At 43.6% G+C, this 21,634-nt stretch overlaps 1 protein-coding gene across 1 annotated transcript in view; it reads left to right on the forward strand.

Moving 5' to 3' along the window:
* Window positions 1–316: 316 nt before the first annotated feature.
* The window catches only part of EML6 (EMAP like 6), a 216,021-nt gene continuing 194,703 nt past the window's right edge, over window positions 317–21,634 (forward strand). Inside the window, exons 1-2 of the mRNA XM_074341150.1 lie at window positions 317–1,176; window positions 1,954–2,688. Of these exons, the coding sequence (XP_074197251.1) occupies window positions 2,492–2,688 (197 nt within the window). The 5' untranslated portion in view covers window positions 317–1,176; window positions 1,954–2,491. The remainder of the gene's footprint in view (window positions 1,177–1,953; window positions 2,689–21,634) is intronic.

Genomic DNA, 21,634 nt, shown 5'->3' on the forward strand with positions numbered 1-21,634 from the left:
CAACTGCTCATCCAAACGCTGGCAGTTCTAACCTTCTGGAGGTTTTCCTGCCATTCAGAGAGCTGTTTTTAAAACTTGAGGCAGTTGAAAAACTGAGGAAGCGATTACATTTGAGAGTACGGAAAGGGAAGGAAAGGGCATGTTCCCAATGTCCCTTTAACCGTCCTTTTGCAGTCTTTTAGTCAGTGAGATTTTGAAACTTCTTCTCACAGATCAGCTGTGGCCCGGATTTGAAAAGAGGCTACTTCAGAACACCCTGGAATTCACAGTTCACTAAGGGCAGTTGTAGGAGAAATTCCACCGGCTTCTGCGTTTGAGGGGCAAGGTTAGTTGTTCGTGGCGTGAGCACCTTCCCATTCGCAAAACCTGGTTATCCTTAAATACCCGTCTTAAGAGACAGCTCATGGGAAGGCGCTGGCTCTTAGGACAAAGTGAGACCACATCTACAGCATTTTTCTTAAACTTGGCAACACTGCACTTTAATAGGTTAGAATCTATCTGAATAAAAAGTAAAACAAAGGTAGGAAACAAACGGGCTTGCGCTGGCTATACTACGTTAGGGATGTCGACTACAGAAGCCCTCAGGAAGTGGTGCAGAAGAAATTCTCGAGGTGGGCCGTAGAAATGGTATAGCCTCTATTCCAACTTCATTGCTCCTTTTTTAAGATACACAGGCACGCGGGCCCGCCTCAGTCACTAGGGAACTCGGGGCGCTGGCCAGGGGTCGCCCTTGGTGCGCCTTCCTCTGCTCACCGGGAGAACCGCAAGCACCGCGGCCGCGGTTAACGGCCTCTCTACGGCTCACTCTGGGTGCGCGGAATCCTGGGACTTGTGGTCCGGCCCTGCGCGCTCCCTGCGCAGCCTGAGTAGAGAGGACTACCTTTCCCAGGATGCATCAGGGGAAGGAGCAACCTGGAGGGGGCGGCCCTAGCGCCCCGGGGCGTCGCTGTTTCCAAGCGCCGAGCTCTCGCCTAGTAACCCGCCGCCAAGGTTCCCGAAAGCCGCACTGTGGCCCCGCCCCCGGAGCCACGGCTGAAGGAAGAACCTGTCTCCCGCTGCGCCCCAGTGACGAAGCCCATCCTTGGGTGCGGGAGGCGGGGAGGGGAGGGCGAGCAGAGGATTTCGCTCGCTTGTGCGAGATCCGGGATGTGCTGGCGGCGCCAGCTCAGAGCAGAGGTTAGAGGCGGGAGAGCCGGGATGCTCCTCAGGCGATCTTGGATGGGGTGTGGGAGGAGCGCAGGACACCGCTACGGCGGCAGTGCGCTCGGGCCAGGGTGTCCCTGGGGGTCGTCATCCCTCGGGTCGGCTGCGACCGATGCCCAGGATATGTGTGTGCGGGGGCTCGCTGTCCCTTGTGGTTCCACGGGCGCCCCTGCCCCACGCCGGGCTAGAGAAATGACCCCTGAACTTGTGGGACCCCACAGCTAGCGCAGACATTCCTGGGGAGAGGTACACGATTTTGGCCACTTGTTAATTATTTAATTTCTTCTGGACCGAGAGCGTTTGTAGGTTGCGCTTTCCTGCCTCCAAGTGCACTAGGGTCTCATTTCCTCTGATTCAGAAAAACCTTTCATGACGCTTGCAATTAGAGTTGCTGATTAGTGACAGCTGCTAAGTTCTTTATGGTTTTCTCGGCCAAGAGAGAGTTCACGGAGGACATGAATTTTGAACACATACACAACTAATTGGAGCATCTGAAAAATGACCATTGCATATTCGCCCTGGCTTAATGGGGAAACAGCAAATGTTCTTTCAAATCATATCAACAGCCACCAGCCAGCAGCATTTAAGGCATATTTTGTATCATTAAAAGGAAAGATCTGGAGGGAGAAAGGGAATAGTTGACAATTAAAAAAAAAACAAACTTGGTTTAGTTTGGGGATCATTTTCTTGGACTGGGTGACATGCAAAATCTCTCTTTCTTTCTTCCTTGCTCTCGTATCCTCGATATAGATTGTCAGTTTCGGATCCAAGGATGGTGATGGCAAAGCTTACCCGAGTTCCTTGTCAAATTAAAACTGTCACAGAATAAATCCCGCTGCCTGCTGCGAAGCCCCGGCGCAGTGCAAACTTCAGTGAGCGAACTGGGTAATCAGTGTTTGGATATGCAGATCCCTGATTTAAAAGGCGGGGTGACCCCCCCAAGAACCTCTCCCGGGGACCGAAGCCCGCAGGTGCAGTAAGGCGTGCGCGCGCGGGTGCTGGCGCCCCCGAAGACGCCTCGCCGGGGGAGAGGGAGCCGGGGCGTCCGGCGGGGTCTGGCGGCCGCGCACGGGCGGCTTGTCTCCGGCGGCGGCGGCGGCGGCGGATGATGGTGGCGGCCGGCGCGCTGGTCTGTGTCTGTGCGTCGCCTCGGAAATCCGCGCCCAGCGCTGCACGCTGAGCCCCTGCAGGTCCTCCGCAGCCCGAGTCTTGGCGAGGACCGACCCGGCGCGCAGGGGCCGCGGACCCGCGCGCGGGGGGGCCGGGGGACGAGTGGGGTCGGCTTATCATGGCGGATCGGACAGCTCCCAGCTGCCAGCTCCGGCTGGAGTGGGTGTACGGGTACCGGGGTCACCAGTGCCGCAACAACCTGTACTACACCGCCGGCAAGGAGGTGGTCTACTTTGTGGCCGGGGTCGGGGTGGTTTACAACACCCGCGAGCACAGCCAAAAATTCTTCTTGGGACACAACGACGACATTATCAGGTAAGGAGGTGGTCTGGGGCGGTGGGGAAGGGTTAGTTGTGGAGGTTGGAAGGATGAGGAGAAGGATGACCAACCGGGCTTTCCTGGGGTCAGATCCGGGAGCTCCATGGAATAAAGGATTCTCTCTGGAACCGCATGGAATTACAGAAGGGCTGCTGATTCTCTAAGGCTAGGGCAGAAACAGGGTAGGGGGTGCAAGTGGGGAAGGGGAGGTCTATTTTCTCTTTATTAATCCGGAAGGCTTTTAAATCTCCAAGGAGTTGAGTCTCCTGATGCTTTTTGGTGTTCCTTCCTGCTACAAGTGGAAGGATCCTGGGTAACTATCAAAGACTTCTCCTTCCCTCCCTAACTAGGAAAATGTAGGACCAATAATCTGAACTATGGGTGTCATCTCTGGGGGGCTCCTCACAAGGTTCCTCAGCATGCACAAAGATTGAAAAAAAAATAAAACTAAAAGAAATTTTGCTGAAGGTAATTTGGGCTCTTCATCCTAGGTGCTTTGAAATGGGAAATTTCTGCAGTGGGTGGGGAGTTTGTTCTCTAATATTTCACTTCCTAGTGTCTTAATGCCAAAAAAGCATATTTATACACTAAATGGATGCTTCCACACCATCACTGAGGTTATAAAAGGCTGACAATTGCTGGACCACAAAATCTTACCAGCCAGTCCACAGAATGACCAACATCTTAGTAGTGGATGGCCGGGACTGATTAGAAGAACAAAACTGGATGAATAGCCATTTTAGGGGTCTTCCTTATTTTGATTTTTGGCCCTATCCTCTCATCTTTGGACCAGACACATTTTCCTCCAGCCCTTGTCAGCTTCTTGTGTGCCAAAACAAGGTGTGGTCCAGATGCTGTTCACAGGGAATCCTTTTTAGCCTTCAGCAGTTAGGGCAGATTTCCATGACATGGGAGCCTCAGCCCACAGGGAAAATGACTTGCTGAGGATGGACTACAACTGACAGAGAGAATATGTGTGCCTTCCAAACTTGTGTGTTCATTGACGTGGAACAACTTCCAGCACATTTCAGAATATTGCCACTTGTGCTCCGTTTCCTTTCATAATGAAATAAATGAGTAAGTGGTGTAATGTGAATGGTCTTAATTTCTCTATGGGAAGAATGATTTAGAAGACAAGCTTCCCCCCCACCCCTTGTGTTGGTGTGCTTATTCTGGAGCCTTTTTCTTTCTTTCTTTCTAGAGCCCTAAAGTTGAAAAATTGTTACAGAAAGTTAAAACTTAATATTTAAAAATACAGTAAGATATATATATTTTAAAAATCTTGACTTGTAGAAGATGAAGATTTTAAGTACTAGGAACTCCACTGTTCTCAAGATTTGGTGGGACTGACATGTAAAACTTTCTTCATGTCGCAGATGACAGAATAGCTTTCTTCTCTCCCTGATGTGGTAATGGTTGTGATTGGGGCATCCTTTCCAACTTCCGTCCTGGAGATGTTGCTTCTGTAATTGCCAGGCTGATTATTAAAGTCACAGGTGCAAATGATTAACAGTGACTCGTGGAAAGGTTAGGTGTTTAAAAATTAAAACTCATTATGTTTTTGCTCTTAATGCAGTGCTTTCCATTACACCATCAAAATAAGGTGTAGTCCTTTGGGGGAAGGGAGAGAGAGGCAATTAAACAGAAAATTCCCTGAGGTTAAATAATAATGTGACAATTCACTGAACTACCTTGACAATTTGAACTCCTAATCTTAATTTTTTTCTCTAAGAGGGAAAAAAAATTAAATGCACTGTTGAAACTGAGGTAGGAAAAGGGTGGGGTTGCAGTAAACCGCTGTCATGACAGGCATTTGGACCCGTGGGGCTGTGATGATATCTGGCTTCGCTGAAGAAGCACTCATTTGTAGAAAAGGTAAATGAAGTTATTTGTGTAACTGGGTTTGCAGGGAGCCTCAATTGTTGAAAAGAAAAAGAAAGATGATTTAGCTTCTGGTCTATTTACTAAGGTAGTTATATCTTTATGCTAAATAGTGACATTGTAGGAAGCCTGCCTGCAGAGAAAGGACTTTATTGCTAAATTTTCCATGATGTTTGGTTGGGTCTAAGTGTGTATAGGTGAGCAGAGTTCTTTAATGTCCATGTATGTCTTTGTGCACAGGAATAAACTTAAGTCCAACAGTTTAAAAACACAAACTACAGATCACTATACAATTGAGAGCTATAAAATTAGAGAAGATAGAATGTACATGCTGTTATTTTACTTTATCATATATATGTATATAGGTTTTTCCAGTGAAGGTAATCTTATCCTTAGTATATGGATACTAATTTCCTTCATAATTTTATTCCCAGAAACATATGAGATGTTTGAAATTAATATTGTAAAATATTTGGGAATATTTGTGTATTAACTGTATATATGGAGAGGAAGTTTGTACTCTTATCTTTATGAATTTCAGCTCATTTCTGTATATCCCAGTTATGCTACTGATTTTCTCTTTAAAATACTGAAGCTTGTCATAGGATGAGGAGGACGAAAGCTAAGGTTTTAGTGCAAAAGCGTTTTGGGTTTTTTAGAATCAGGACATGAATACTAAGACTTCTAACTCTTGATTCCATCAAATGAGATAATAGATGTAATCGTCCACTTAGCTTTTGCATTGGTTTGAAAGATATATTCATAATGCATACATTTCCTACTGCTTTATTTACTGTGCTACTTTCTCGAGAATATTAACTAGAAAGCAGCTCAACAAATATTGATAACACTCTCCATTTTAGAAAACTGTGTCATCTGTGAGAGCACGACAAACTTCAATAATAATCATGTAGGATTTGGCAGAGCTCATTAGAGCTCAGCATATGTGCCCCCCTGATTTGACAGACTATGTGTTTAAGTCAGATTTTGTAAAATGTTGATATGTGAAGCGTAATGTGATTTATTGGATGTGGAGGCTTAGTTTTAGTCTCTTGAATGATTGCCCTGCAATACAGAGAGCAGATTAGAGGGTGCTGCCATATTTGAGTACTGCTAACGTGATGGGGCCAGTAAATGCTTCAAGCAGTGTTTGCTATGGGAATAACACTAGGACTCAAATCGGGCTTGAAGGCCAGGACAGCAATCGAGGCAGAAAGAGTTACAATGTGGTTTCCACTGCAGGTAGCAGGCCACGACACAGAGTGGGAGCAGAGGAAAGAAAAGCTCGTGAACACATTTGCTCTCTGTCACCTTCCGTTCATTTTCACAATGACATGGTTGAGGTGTCTCTCTCTCTACCCTGGATCCCGACAGCCCTTCTGACTGGCTCCGTCTCCATTTTCGTTTCTCTTATTTGTCAGCTGTCTGTTGCAAGGGAGGTTTTTCTGCAGTGCCATTTTAGGGGAAAGGGTGCTGACTTTTGAACCCACAAGTGAGTGGCCTGACCTCTCAGGGCCTTGTTTTTTTTTTTTTTTTTTTGTGAAAGGGGGATAACCACACCTCAGCTGCAGAATTGGAACTATTAGAAATAATGTATGCAGATGGTTTAGCGTGGGGCCTGGTCCTTAGCTGGTGCTCAATAAATGCTCCTGATCGTGATAGTAGTTGTACAATATTTAATTAAAAACACACACATACACCAAAAACAAAACAGTGATTCCTCATGGCCCACAGGCTGAAGTCATGATTTATCCCCCACTTCCCTCTCCCCTCAAGGGCATAGTGGCAGGAACATGGTCCTGGGTCAGACAGACCTGATTTTGAACCTAGATTTGCCAACAGTTGGGTGACTTGGGGAAATGACTAAAGCTCTGTGAGTCTCAGCTCATCAGTAAAATAGCTTCTCATCCATACCATGGAGGTTTAACAGTATCTAACTTGCAGCTTGTGGAGATTACATACAAGGTGCCCCACAGTGTTTGGCAAATCGTAAGTGCTCCACGCAGGGAACCTGTTTGTATTCATGTCCTGCGTGGCCCCATCTGCTTCAATCTCACCTCTCCCAGGAGACCTTTTACCATCCTTAGATGAAGGGGTTCCTTGCGCTCTTCAGGTTTTGCATCTTTCCTGACCAGTGCTGCTCACTTAATATGTATCACTTATTGCCATTCTTTCAGTCTGAATATTTTCATTTGTAAATGAATGTAAGATCCTTGAGGTGGAGAATAAATTTAATAAGCAGAGCCAACACTCCCTGAGTGCAGACCCAGTGCTAAATGTGTGTACTGATCGATCTCTTCCACTCTCTTGACAACCTCATGATGTTGGTCTGTTTTAGACCCAGGTTACTGGTGAGGAAACTGTGGCACAGAGAGGTTAATGATTTTGATCACGGTCAGTATTTAGCAGACTGTAGAATGGGAATTGGAACCCAAGGCGATCTGATTCCAAAGCCCAGAGCTATCCCTTCACTGCTTTACAGACTTCAGTTTTTCCTAGTCATTGTGGTCCCTACCACTGTGCCTTGTTTATAACCAGAACTTGGTGAGCTTGTGGCTCCTTGTAACTCTGTTTATCAATGCCATGGTTTATTCAAGAGTATTTGAAGCAGGTCACTAGAACTCTGTCTAGAAATGGAACCATGTTCAAGTCCACTTTAGTAACAGCACCAGCTTTGAAGTACAATGACCTGAAACAATAAACTACTGGAGATAATTTAAAAAAAAATTTTAAAGTCTCAATTGTAACATGGCTAAAATATCTGGTGCTGCAAGTACAATCAAACTTGTTGAGTTTGAAGAGAGGGATGTAACGGTCATGATTGGGCCTGCGGTGTTGGGTGAACAGGTTCACATGAAGGGCTGGAGATGTGATTTCATATTCTTCAGTCCCTTGAACAGTTTGAATAAGGGAAATATGGGAGAAACTATGAAGAATCAAACTCGTATTGAGTGTCTGCTCCATACCAGACACTATACATATATATATATATGCGCCTGCACACACACACGCACATACTCATGGAAGTCCCCTTACTCACAACTCTGAGTGATAGTCTTCATTTTACAGACACAGCTCAGAGAAGCAAAGAGATTTACGCAAAGTCACTCAGTGGTACCATCCACTATTCACTGGATCTCACTTGCTCTGTTCATTGGCATAAACATGAGGTGAAAGGTTGTGATGGAAGCTTATGGTTTGTTCATAAATGATTTTACTATTGTTATTTTTGTTAATAAGCTATAGTCTGGTGATTTTTATTAAGATTTATTTATTCTTTAAACTGGGTATACTTTATTCTTTTTCATCAAAAACTCATCTCACATCTAGAATATACCAGGTGCAGGGTTGCAGCATTGAACATGACCAAGTCCTTGCCCCCATTCTGGTGCAGGAGACCAACAATGAATGGACAAGAAAGCATGAATATAGATTATGACAAGTCCTAAGGAGGGAATGACCACAGAGGGGAACTGGGTTGGGTGAGGGTGGGGAGCTACCTCAGATACTGTTTCCAGAGCAGCTCTGTAGGGAGACAGCATTTAAGCTGAGACCTGAAGGATGAGAAGGGACAGTAAGTGAAGATGAGATGGCAGAAGAGAGGTCGCATGCGGAGGCACCAGGGTGGGAAAGAACTTGGTGTGCCCGGGGTTCTGGTATGGATATCCAGAGAAAGACCAAGGTCAGAGAAATTCTCATCCAGGTCATTAATGCCTCTTGGGTTTTGGCACCATATGTCCTGTATTTCCCAGGACAGCCACAAATATTCCATTCAGTTATTGTTATGGGTATACTTGTTCTGGTCATATTATGAGTCTCTTTTTTTAATTCAAAGTATATGACTATGGTTTTATTTAAAAAATATAGTTACTGTATAATGGTCACTACTTGAAGAACATCATGCTGGTGTATGTCTCTTATAAAGAATGATATTGGCCCTACCACCAACAGTCAATCAGAATGTAGATTATACCGTGGTAAGTGAAAAATTGTTCCACGGCATCGTTTCTGTCCTAGGGCCTCTCCTAACCCCAAGGATTTGGATCTGAATACCTTACAACGTAGGTGATGTTTTTTCCGCCAAAAACGAAAAAGGAAGCTGCTTGGGAGGTTGACTTGCTGGCTCTGCTTCTGGAGTTCTTTCCCCAGGAGGCAGGAGCCACATGGAAGGCCATCCTTCAGCCAGCAGACGACACCTCTTCAGCCATCAGCCTCCTCTTGGAGGATTAACTTGGTTTGTCATATGTTGATTGGCCTTAAATGTAATTGAAGTGCTTGGTAGCAAACAGTTCTTCTCAAATATCATTGTGCATAGGAGTCACCTGAGCACTTGCTAGTAAAATCCAGATTCCGAGTCAGTCAGCCTGGTGTGAGCCTAACACTGCATCTCTAACCAGCTCCCAGTTGACCCCGATGTTGCTGGTCTCCTACGCAGCTAGATTTTGGGGACCTTGCTATGTTTCAGAGCTCAACAGACAGTGTTTTCTTCAACCCCAAAGATATGGCCAGCTTGTGAAATAGGCTTTTAATAATACGTGTATATATGATTCATATATTTATTAAAATCTTATATTAGCGGGATCAGTTTTTTCATTAGGTTGGCATCTAGCCCAGTGTTCTTTCTTTTCCAGAAAGAACCAAGCAGGAACTGGCTGGAACAAGTTAAGGAGATGGCTAGCATGTCCCTCTGGGCAGTGGAAGAGTGTGTAGACATATATGTTCTAGTGTAGACATATATGTTCTAGTCTCTTGAGTCTATACCTAGGAATAGAATTGCTGAATCTGATAGTGACTCTGTTTAACTTTTTGAAGTCTCTGCTTCTTTCTCGATAATGTATGCTTTGATTTTCTCTGACTGCAGACTGGCTTTTCAACTCAATGATCTATATTGCACCTAGCCACCAAAAAAAAAAAAAAAAAAGTCATCTCCACTCCCTGAGTGCACATGACTATCCAGCTTGGTCTTATAAAACCAACTGATCACGTCATGTGAGTCTTAATTCCAAATTTCCAGGAAAGAAAATCTGATTGGCCTAGTAGGGTCAGGATGACCACCAGTTCAATCAACTGTAGCCTGGAGGGTGAGACCAGGTTTCAAAGGGCTGCCCCTTTAAGGAAGATTATCTAATGAGGGAGATATGGACTCAGAAGGAATGAATGGCAACTCTACCATAGGAGGTGGATTAGAAAAGGAGGTGGTAACTGATGTTTTGATGGCTAGAACAGAGCAGGACAATGATGAGAAATACTGAGCTGAGGGCAAGAAAAGGTAAGGAAAAGGACACTAAGAGGGTTTAAAAACAAAATATTTGTGATATGATTCATCATGGAATTTTTAATTCTCATAAGAGGCCATGCCAGGGTGTCCCTTGGGAACACCCAGACTGGTGACCAAAGTCTTGGAGGGCTAGGTGGCCATCAGGTGTTTGCCTACTGGGGCACCAGTGCCTCTACTAAGGGTGTCCCCTCTCCTGCTGGGGTCTGGTGGTAGGAGCGGGGCACAGAGAGGAGCATATGGGAATAGGGGCTGATGCACCACCGGGGAGGTGGCCCGATGGCTCGCCCAGGAGGCTTCCTGAGGCTGGCGCAGGCTGCTCAGGTGAGGGAGGCGAGGCTTGGGCCAGCAGCTGGTGAAGAACTACCTCCATACTTTACTTGGCGCAGATGCTGGTGCAGACCTGCTGCCCCAGCCTTGGTGATGAGCAAAAAGTTTGCACAAGTGAACTCTGGATGATTTAGTGAGCTTGGCTATATGTTGAAAATGAATCTTCCTCAAGGCAGACTTAGAATCTGCCTAAAGCTCCCATGACCAGCAGGATGAGGTTCAAGCTCCTTCCGCGTGCTCTCCTAGGCCTGTTGTCATCTGGTCCCGGCTGCCCCTCCAGCTTAGTGTCCCTCACTGTCCTGACATCCTCCGGCCACATCCAACTCCTTGCAGTTCCCTGAACCCAGCCTCCTATTTTGTGTGATCTCATCCTTGCACAAGACATTTTGGCTGCCAAATGACCCCTCACTTGTCCACTTATAGAATCTTTCTCTTCCCTCAGTCTCAGTGCTGTGTCATCTGCCCCCAAAGCCTTACCTCAACGGCTCAAGACTGTTTAGGCCCTTTTCTGTGCGTCCTGGCTACCACGCAAGTAGCTCCCTGCTGGAGCCCCTGCATTCACTGTTTTATATTTGTTGACTTACCCATCTCTCCACCTGATCCCAGTTCTGTGGGGCCCTGCCTAGCACCTGTCGTGGACTTAGTAAGTGCTTGATGTGTTTTTATTTGTTGTTAGTTCCTCATTTCTCAAATTATTTGGAAGGAGCAAAATAGGAAATGGGGGTGAGATTTCTACGGACCTCATTTTGTATACACTTTGTGAGGAGAAAGTCCTGCAAATATATTCTCAGCTGGCACTTAGAGGCAGGATTCAGAATCTTCTTTTTAGAAAAATATTCGAATGGCAATAATGGCCAATTACCGCGTTGTTCTTAAGTCAGCTACCAAATTCTCTGTCACTTCCTCCTTCTCCTGCTCTCCTGGTCTAGATGGGAGAACAGCCATTGAAGACCTGTATCCATGGCTGCTGAAATGTATCCTCAGATCACACAGTAAATGAAACACTCCTTTTGAATGACTTAAGAGTTTTTGGCTGTGTTATAAGGAAAATCTGGGTTTGTATCCCTTTAGATTTAGGAAACATGGGGATCTTTGAAGCACCTTTTGACAACATGATGGACCGACTGGAGGAGGGATGTCTGTAGAGGTAACACCTGCCAAGGTGAAATAAATTTAAGTCTTTTCTGGCCCAGAAGAGTTTCACCCAAAGATAAGAAGTAGGTGTTCAAAGGCAGGCTGCCTGGAGAAATCAGCTTTTGGAGGATGGAGAGCAATTTGGCAGGTGGGTGGAGAGGGAATAGGGGAAGGGGGGATACTGGGGAGGGAACAGCTTGCGTGAAGGGTCTCCTGAAGGGAGAGGGAGCTGAAGCTGAGAAGTGGGCTGAAGCCCTGTCACTAAGGGATTTCCAGCTCATCCCACAACTTATGGGGACCAGCAAGGGGATTTAAACCGAGTGAGACAAGGCCAATTTACATTTTAGGAAGATCCCTAAAGGCAGAGGGTTTCTACTTTATATGAACCTTTTCTTTGAGATTCCTCCCCACACATTTTTCCTTCAATGCCAAACTTCCCAGAAGAGGGAGCATCACCTTGAACAAGGGGACTGGGTCCTGGGGGGTTTAACATGGCCCTGGTCCAGTCTCTAAGCAGACATGTGACTTTGGGCCTGGGGCTTCAACCTGGCTTCAGCTTCCTCCTCTAAAAATGAGCAGAATGACTAGCCACATGATATCTAAGGTCCTGCTGAAATCTTTTCTAAATCCAAGTGCTGAGATTCTGTGTTGTCGCCATTTACTACCTCATTTTTGAATCTTTTGTTCACTCCTCGGCATAGTGAACTGGTTTCTACTTCTACCAGCGACTGGAGTCCTTCTCTGGAGTGGCTCCAGTGTCAGTGGAGCATACCTTTTAACACAGGGGCTCCTCAACGTGACTTATCATATTAACTGCCCAAAATGCATGACCTGAAGCTAATCATGAGGAAACAGACCAATGCAAATGGAGGGACAGGCTACACCACAATTGGCCTGTACTTTGCATAAAAAAAAGTCATTCTCATAATAGACACAAGGAATTAAGAGACTGTTGCAGATTAAAGGAGACTAAAAAGATAGAAGTGAATGCAATATGTGATCCTGGATTGGGGTGGATAAGACAATTGGTGAGACTTGAATGTGGGACTTTATGTTAGGTAATAGCATTATGTCAGGATTAAAATTCTGAATTCGATTGTAGCAGTGCAGTTATGTGAGAGGAAGTACTTGTCTTAGGAGATACATGCTGGGGTATTCAGGCGTGAGGAGTCAGGAAGCTGCAGATGGTTCAGGAACAGCAGCAAAAGTAACAACAACAGGAAGAAGGTGTCTGTGTGTGTTTGTTTGTATGTCTCATGGCATGTGTTCTCGCCTCTTCTTTCTTCCTCTTTCCTCGAAACCTCTTACCCACTGCCTCCTCCCTGCTTCTGTCCTTGCCCTTCCCTTCTGTTCTCAACACAGCAGCCAGTTGGTCTGGCTGCCACATAAGTCAAGCCATATTATTTCCTGCTCAGAACCCTCAGAATAAAAACAAAATACCTTGTAATGGCCTCTAAGCCTCTATGGGGATTTGGCCTCCTGTTACCTCTGTGATCTAATCTACTTTCTCCCCATCTCTTGCTCCACTCCAACCACACTGTCCTCCTAGCTGCTTCTTGAACACTGAGGCATTCTTCTGCACCAGGGCCTTTGCACTCACTGTTCCCTCTGTCTGGCTTCTCCTTCTCCCAGACTTCACATGACTTTATGACTTTACTCTCCTCCCTTAGGTCCCTGCTCAGTGTCATCTTCTCAGTGAGGCCTTCCCTGACTACCCTATTTAAAGTTCAGACACTCCCCACCAAACACACTCCTTATTACCCATCCCTGTTTTATGTTTCTCTTTAGCTCTTATTTATTTTGACTCTTGTTGTCTCTCTTCATTAGAATATAAACTCTGTGTAGGCAGGGCTATTTGTTCACTGCCCTGCCTACAGTGCCCAGAATGATGCCTGGAGTGTAGAAGACACTTAATAAGCATTTATTGAATGAATGAATGAATGAATAAATGAATGACTTGTATATATTGGCTTTTGTTTCTTTTGCGATAATCTCCTTGGAATTTCTGCTTAGAATAGGATTTCTTTTTTGGACCTCCTGTGACAGACTGTGAAGCCTTGAGGTCCCATCTCAAAATAATAGGTTTGTTTGTCCCGGTTTACCCTTGTACCGAAATACAATCTAGATACAGAAAAGAGCACATGTCATGGTGTACAACTCACAACCCACATGCATGTGTAACCCTCACGCACATCAAGAAACAGAACATCACCAGCCTCACAGAGACCCCCACGTGCCCCCTTTCAGTCACAATCCCCACTGCAAAGATAACCTCTGTCCTAACTTTTAACAGTATCGATTAGTTTTGCCTAATGTTGTACTTTTAAAAGGAATGGTACAGGATGCATTTTCTGTGTGTCTGGCTCCTTTCAGTCAACATTATGTTTATGAGATTCATCTGTGTTTCTACATGTTTATTCTCAGTCCATGTTTTCCACTGTGTAGAAATATCATAATTTACTTATCCATTTTACTGTAGATGGGCTTCCATTTCTTTTGACTACTATCAACATTCTAGTACAAGTGAACGTATATATTCAATTCCACGTAACAGTGGTATTTCTGGGGCATGGGGTACACATATAATCAGTTTTTCCAGGCACTTCCAAACAGTTTTCCAAAGTGAATATATCAATTTATACTTTCATTATCACAGAATTAATGTTTCCTAATCCATAAAATAAAATACATGAATAGGATCACAGAGAACAGTGATTATTTTGAAATACAGTTATAAAATATTTTAATATATTGTGATGTATTTGATGTGCTTCTTTATTAATTCATACAGTTGAAAAGTCTAGCAGTTTTAATAATTATCATTTGAAAGTTTGGAAGTAGTGATGAGCATACATGATGTTTGAAAGATCTGTAACAACTTTGATTTGATAGGAAAATATCTGTGATTTTATTGCTCTGAAGGTCACAAGGTACTACTGTAGTTTGTTGCCCACATTCTGAATGATAGGAAATACTACAGTCTGTTACAAGTGAGTGAAAAATAAAGATTTTTAGTAATTTTAGCCCATCTAAATACATAAACCCTCCCTGAATTCTACTAAGGGGTACATGGATTCCAGGTTAAGTACATCTGGATTAGAGGAACAAAAATGACTTACCACAAGCATTTCTTAAGTGTCTACTATGTGTCATATACTGTGGTAGGTGCTGGGGACCCAACAGTGAATAATACGTGTCTCTTCTCAAAGAACTTATAATCATGAAGGTAATATTTACAAATGAGTGAGCAGCTGGATATGGTGTGTTCAGGTCTATGGTAGTTAGTTAGCCCAAGGTATATGAGAGCCTCAGGACATGCACCTAACCCGTGCATGGGAGGGGGTAGGGTCAGGGAAGGCTTCCCGGAGGAAAGAGCATCATTAGATTTAGGCTCTGAGCTGGTCTCTCTGGCTGCAGTGGGAATCATGAATTGTTGGGAAGAAAGTCTGGAGGCACTTGAGGTAATCCAGGTGTGAGATCATTATGGTAGTATGCAAGGAAAGCAACAAATATATTCTGGAGAGTCTAGATTCCTGGCTATTGATTGGATATAGGTGGTGGGGGAGAAGAAAGGTGATAGGTAATGGTTAAGTTTGTGGCATAATGACCTGGTTGGATGGTGGTGATCATTCACTGGAATAGAATGAAGAGCAAGTTCAGGGCTGGGGGTGATGAATTCAGCTTTGAACAGCTTTAGATTGATGTGTCAGTGGAACATCCACGAGGTGATTATATGTATAGGTGGGTCTCTTGCTCAGGAGAGAGCCTTGTGAGTTGCAGGGAGCATGTAGGAGTGGATGAGGTAACCCAGAGGGCATATGAAAGAGAAGAAGCCAGAGTTAGGATTTTGAGGAAGATCAACTTTTAGGAGATCGGCAAAGAAAGAGGTGCTTGTGAATGCCAAGAATAGTCACAGAGTAGGAGGAAAACCAGGGAAGTGGCGTGTCCTGGAGGCCCAGAGCAGAGAGGGTATCAAGTGACCCTCAACGGTACCACCCTCAACAGTCTGGAAAAGGGCCGTATGGATTTAGCAATGAGAAGATTATTGATGAATTGGTTTTGCTACAGAAACACTGGGAATGATTAGTTTTCTCTGGCTTATACTTTTATCTGGGGTTTAAACATTCCGTTAAGCAGTTAGAATGCCAAGGGCCATTTCCTTTTACCTTTACTTTTCTTCTTACATCTCCTTTATGTATTGTGCTCATGCCCAAGTGAGTTTTATGCTGCAGTCATCTCAGTTTAATGACTTTTATCTCTAACAAAGTCTAGCTTTTTTTTATTTTGTTTTTTGGACAATAAGAGAGATTGTTACAGACATTGCTTCTTGGTAAAAAGCCTTTCAGGTCTATTATTCTGCATAGTAGATGTGAACACAGTCACTTTGGCCAGGCCATGTCTGTCTATGTGAGAGCCTGGCCAGCTGACAGTGAACTCGTAAGTCATTCCCCTGCCCTGAGTAACACTCAGCTTTTAGTCCATATGATAAAATACAATGGAGGAGATGTAAATTCTGGAATGTTTCATAATTATTTTCTTCCCAGAATGTCACTTGGGTTTTTACATATAGGGGAAAAGTGGGGAGATATTCAATTAAATAAGCCTGTGTTCAGTGCTTACTGTGTAAATGACAGAGTGCTGGCCTCAGCGACAGCAGTTCTCTGAGCAGGGAGCCGTCAGTGCCCGTCTCTCCCTCCTCCTTCATCTCCATTATCTGCCAGCCCCAAGTTCAGTTCACCACATTCCCCCTTCTCTTGCCGCCTCCGCCCTAGTTCACACCCTGGTCCACCTATGTTGGGACAGTTGTAGCAGTTTCCTAACTGGTCTTCTTGCCTCTGCTATCACTCCCCTAGTCAATCCTCTGTTTGAAAACCTGGCTAAGCTAAAAAACAAAAACAAAAACAAAAAACAGATTTATGAGCCCACTCCTAAAGATTCTGATTCAGAAGGTCTGGCTTGGAGTTCCCCAGATGTATATTTTGAAGACATGTCCCATAGAAATTTAGATAAAGGTGTATATAACTATGCTCATGCATGCACGCACGTGTGCACACACACACACGTGCACCAGCTTTCTCTGCTCCTTTTGTTGAGAGAGCTGACAAGCAATGACACCTCAATAGCAGGAACACACCTAGCACCCAGGATGTGTTTCTAAATACCATTCTGAACAACAAAGCATCAGAACTCCTTATAAAAATGGCTGCTTCCAGGCCTGGGGGAAGGAAAACACAAGACAAGTCTGAAATAGCTTCTTGCACTAGAAAGTACAGCTGTACTCAAAGAATAAGGAGGGATATTGAAATGACCTAAAAGCCAGCTTTAAGGGACTTCCACTGGTCACATCTGGGATAATTTGAGCATGAATTATAATCCATGGAATAAAATAAAAATCCATATAGTTGCAGTGATAGGAATAACTAATGGGGAGAAGAGAAAGCTCTTCCTTGAGTAGGACATCAACTGTTAAATACAGACGGAATGATGGAGTTGGAATTGGAAAATCAATAGATGTTGTAACTAGCGGTGAAAGTTTGTTGAGGAACCTGATGTTTACATAGTACTTTGCCACAAGATACTTATTCATTACAAAGGACAGTGGACAAGACTGGCAGAAACCACCTTAACCCGATGATCAAACATTCACAGTAATGGGACAAACCAAATCAGTAAAAAAAAAAAAAAAAAAAAAACTTCCAAGTGGTTCTGGGTTCCAGAACCCTTGCACTATGCTAGCACTGGGGTAGCCTTCAAAGTACAGATCCCATCTATTCCTGCCCTGTTTCAAAACTCCTGCCAGCTATATTGCTTCTGGAGTGGGCTGCAGACACTCGGGTCTGGCCCCACCTTACCTTTTGGCCATCATCTCCTACGACAGCTCTGTTCCCCACCCTCCCTCACTTTTGCTCCCATCACACCATACTCCTGGCTGTGACTCAAATGGTTCCATCTCTCTGTTACTGCACACGACCCTACTGCTTAGGATGGCCTACCCGGGCTGTCTGTGGGGAAGAATCATGTCGTCCAAGAGGCAACTCCAACACACTGTCTCTGTGAAGCCCTCCCTGATTTCTTGAGGCAGAATCAGTGTCTCTTTCCTCAGGACCCCCATGACATTTTCTCCATACCGCTCTTAGAACAGCACTTCTCATGCTGTGCTACAGTTCTCCACTTGTGTGTCTCCTCACCCCACTCACCCAGCCTACTGGCCCCTCTGCATCCTGGAGGCACTTTACATGGTAAAAGAACTAGAACTTCAGAGCCCGCAGACCTAGGTTTGAATCTGATTCTACCACTTACTGGTTGTTACCCAGCTGGCCTCAGCTTCTTCCTCTAGATTTACTGATAGGTTATTAGGAGAATTCAATTAAATAAAGTGTATAAGGAGATTTGCAAAGTAAGTTAAAGAGAAAGAAAGGGAAAAAAACCCTCAGTAAGCCCTGAGTAAGTTTAAATATATATGTATATATACACCTACACACATACACATATATATACATATACATACAGATAAATAGTTTACATATATATATCTCTTCCCATTTAATCCTGCAGAAATTCAAAGGTATAGTTACATAGCTAGTAACTGACAGACTGACTCAGCTTTGAACCCATGCACCTTCTGTTCTGTGGAGGCTATGATCCAGAAGGGAGAGACACAGAGAGCCGCAATTACCTTAAATAATCACATGTGGAAAATGTTGAGCTAGAGTCAAAGCCTCCAACCCATTCATGGGAATTGTAGTCTTTAAGCCATTCATGGGAGGGACCTGGTGGTCAGAGGTCCAGATGAGACAGTCTCTTCTGTGGGTGGCCACCAGAGTGGATGAGGGTGCGAGCCTTCTCCCAGATGTCGGCTGAGTGCCCGCTAGGAGACCCTCCTGGTGATCGTCATATGTGTGAGATCAAAGGAGGGCATGAGAAGTGAAAAGGACGAGGGCTTAAGACAGCCCTGGGCTACACCTTTACCTTTAAGTTTTCAGGAAAGGAGAAGGAACACAAAAAGGCCTGAGAAGGGGTGGAGCAGAGTGACAGGAAGAACTGAGGGAATGCAGGGACTTGGAAGGCAAGGGGTGGAGGGGGCAAAGGCCTGTCTCTGTGTGTGTTTTGGTGGGGCTGGTGGTGAGGGGTGCTGGAGCCCAGCAAAGGGAGGGACCAGGACTGGGACTCAAAAGAGGTCAAGGGAAGAGCATTTTCATTGCCATCGTGTGGGGGCAGAACCCAGATTGCTGGAACAATGAGTAAGAATGAAAATGTGGAGACAACAGGAAAGTGTAGCCTAATTAGGGCTATATTCCCCCGTACTTGGGCAGAACGCTTCCTGAGATCTGGAAGATTTGAGAGTCATCTGGCTCACAGGCACCTATTCTGGGAAATTAAGCACCCCCCCCAGATGCCATCTGTTTCAGTAGCGAATACTGAACGAAGGTGCAAGTTGACCACCAACTGCGTCTCTTCCTCCCAAAACTATCTTTCACCAAGAGGCATATCTGCTTTAAGGGAGCCACAAATCAGAGGTTTAAAAATCTATTTACTGTTTTCCTAAGCCCAGGCTTGTGATTTCTTCTGGTTTCATAGTGATTTATTATTTCTTTTCGAGATTTACACAACATACTGTTTAAGTGCTTTGGCAAAACAAATAAAATAAATAAATAAACAAAATAAAGGAAAGGAAAACAGGTTTGTTTGGGGCTTTTTGTTGCTTTGGTTTGTTTATTAATCCTTATACTCTGTCACACTGCAAAGACTAAATTATAGGCTCAAATTTCATATAATTCAGCGCTTTGCCTTTTTTTTCCTGAGCTAGAGCAGATTTTCTCTTTAAGTGATAGTATTTTTGGTTATTTTATAGATGGAAAATGATTATCTGTTTATAGGTATATTTAATTCCATACGTGACCTAGTTTCACTTAAATCTCTTTCGAATCTCAGAAGCTAATTTAGCAGCTAGATTTTCCCTTCTGGGTGCCACAAAAGAGTGAAATCATATTTCCAGCAGTAAATTAGTGAAGGTATTGAGCAGCAGCTTGCCACGAGTGATCACGCAGAGGTGCCACATCAAGGAGGCAACCACTTAGAAAGCATCCCAGAAGTGGTTCCAGATTGTCAGTTATTGGATGTCTGAGTTACTTTTCTCCTGCCCTGCATGCACATCAAAGAGATCACAATATGAGTGCTGTGTATTTTCCACAGCCTATGCTCGTCTGAAGTGAACACACATCCTTGACCTTCTCCCTTAAGCATTCTTAGGAATTTTAACGGTAGGGTTTTAAAAAGTGATTTTTAAAAATATCAAGGAGATATGCAACATTTTGGTAAATATGTGTAAGGTATTAGTAATAATAATTCTAGAACTTCACCAAATGTCTCCACCATGTTGGTGGATAAAATGTTTTCATAATTACACCATCCTATACAGTGACTTGTGAGTCTAAGGTCCTCACATACTCAGAGCAGGCCACTTCACCTTTCTTAACCACAAAAGAAGCACATATAGCAAAAGGCATCCTTCTTTTTCATACCAAGTGTACTTTCTGGATAATAAGGTAAAAGGTCTGCTAGATGGATATTTTGGTGGTAGCAAATGAAAATAGGTAGCCAGAAAGCACATTACAACAAGACCAGCTCCCAGAAATTCAGAACAGTGGAAGTTAATAATGAGATGTTAAAACTCAGCTTAAAAAAAATTTAGACTAACCTTGTTTGGGGGTTCCCAAAACCCCAATATGGGAACTAAACAAATATTTGTGAAATGACAGAAAACTAAATTGTTAGCTTTCTGTAGGTTTCTGCTATAATCTTGCTTGTCACTACGTTATGGGGAAACTACATGTATGTCTGAAGCACACATAGTGAATGACCTTAATTCTCATTTAAGATGGAAATAGCAATAAAAAGTGGAAATGGTAAGGGAAACAAGAACTTAGTAAATTATTTCAGGCTCTTTGTTTTATTTTATTTGGGCCCTAAACAAAGTTATATTAATTGGTGTAGTTGATTTTATGGCTTGTTATTTATCCTTGAAATATGTGAAATTATGGGAAAAGAACCTTGAGGTATATGTGGAAGGATGTTAAAGAGTTCTTGTTTCTATTAGTATCTAGTTTTAATTTTGTTTATTCATAACTAAATTACAGAAACTTACCTAGGAGTACTACTTTATATTAGCACTTGGACTACAGAACTGAGCCATTATTTCTCACCCTAATTTTGTGCCTGGTTATATTTTTTATAACTTATAGGTTAAGAAAATTTCACTTTAATACGTGCAAGGTGTTTCAGTAATGTTAAAGGACACTGATTCCTTTTAGTGCGGTTTACTACAAACATTATAAAGGGTAAAATTGTTTATTGATTTTTGGCAAGCCACCAAAAAGAAATTACAGCTATTTGACAGTAAGTTCAGGAGAAGTAAACAGTAAGATGACATAAGAAATTATCAAAACTATGATTATATGATGCCAAAGAAAGACTCAATAAAGATCTATTTCGTTTTCATACAAAAGTGTGCTCTGGTGCTTTCAGTGGGCATAATTTTTAAATAAATGACCCTTAGTTGAAGTTACAAACTAAAAATCACGTGGGTGTTATTAAAAACAGTCATATAAGAACCTACTTGGGTGGGAGAATATGGAATCTGGTTTTGGGTTTTCCTCTTCTGGCTAAAGGGCCGGGGTCTGTCTTGGTCATTGTTGTCCTCATATGCCTAGCACGAGGCCTGGCATGGGGAAGACGCTCAATAAATTTCTGTTGAATGATTCAGAGGCCAGCGTTCACCTACATGTGGCTTCTGGAAGAACTTCTGGACTTCTAGTTTGTCAGCTCAGTCTCTGTTTTATGTCTCAGCATTCCTGCTGTTGGGCATTTTGCCCACTATACTATAATATATATACTATGATTATGCACACACACACACACATACATATATATACACACCTCGTGTCCAGTATCCTATAGTAAAAGCAATACTGTAGCAGATATCCTTATATATGCTTTGTAGAGCTTATGCATGGTTATTTCTGTAGCTGATATTTCTAGAAGTAGAATGGCCAGGACTGAAGAATATATACATGTTATATTGTGATAGATACTGACAAACTGCCTCCCCAGAAGAGATGTACCAATGTATGTGTAGGAGAGTGACATTCGTCTACAACTTCTGCTAATCTGGTATCAGATTAATTTTAACTCTCCAGAAGTCAGAAAGTGTAGAAATCTTATAATTTAAGAAACTCAGGTATTTCTGGACGACAGCAAACATGAAGTTTCTTCCTTTTTGTTTAGTCCTTTGAATGGTGATGCCTACATCTGTACATGTGAAGA

Source organism: Camelus bactrianus, chromosome 15, assembly GCF_048773025.1.
Source record: "Camelus bactrianus isolate YW-2024 breed Bactrian camel chromosome 15, ASM4877302v1, whole genome shotgun sequence".
Lineage (NCBI taxonomy): Eukaryota > Metazoa > Chordata > Mammalia > Artiodactyla > Camelidae > Camelus > Camelus bactrianus.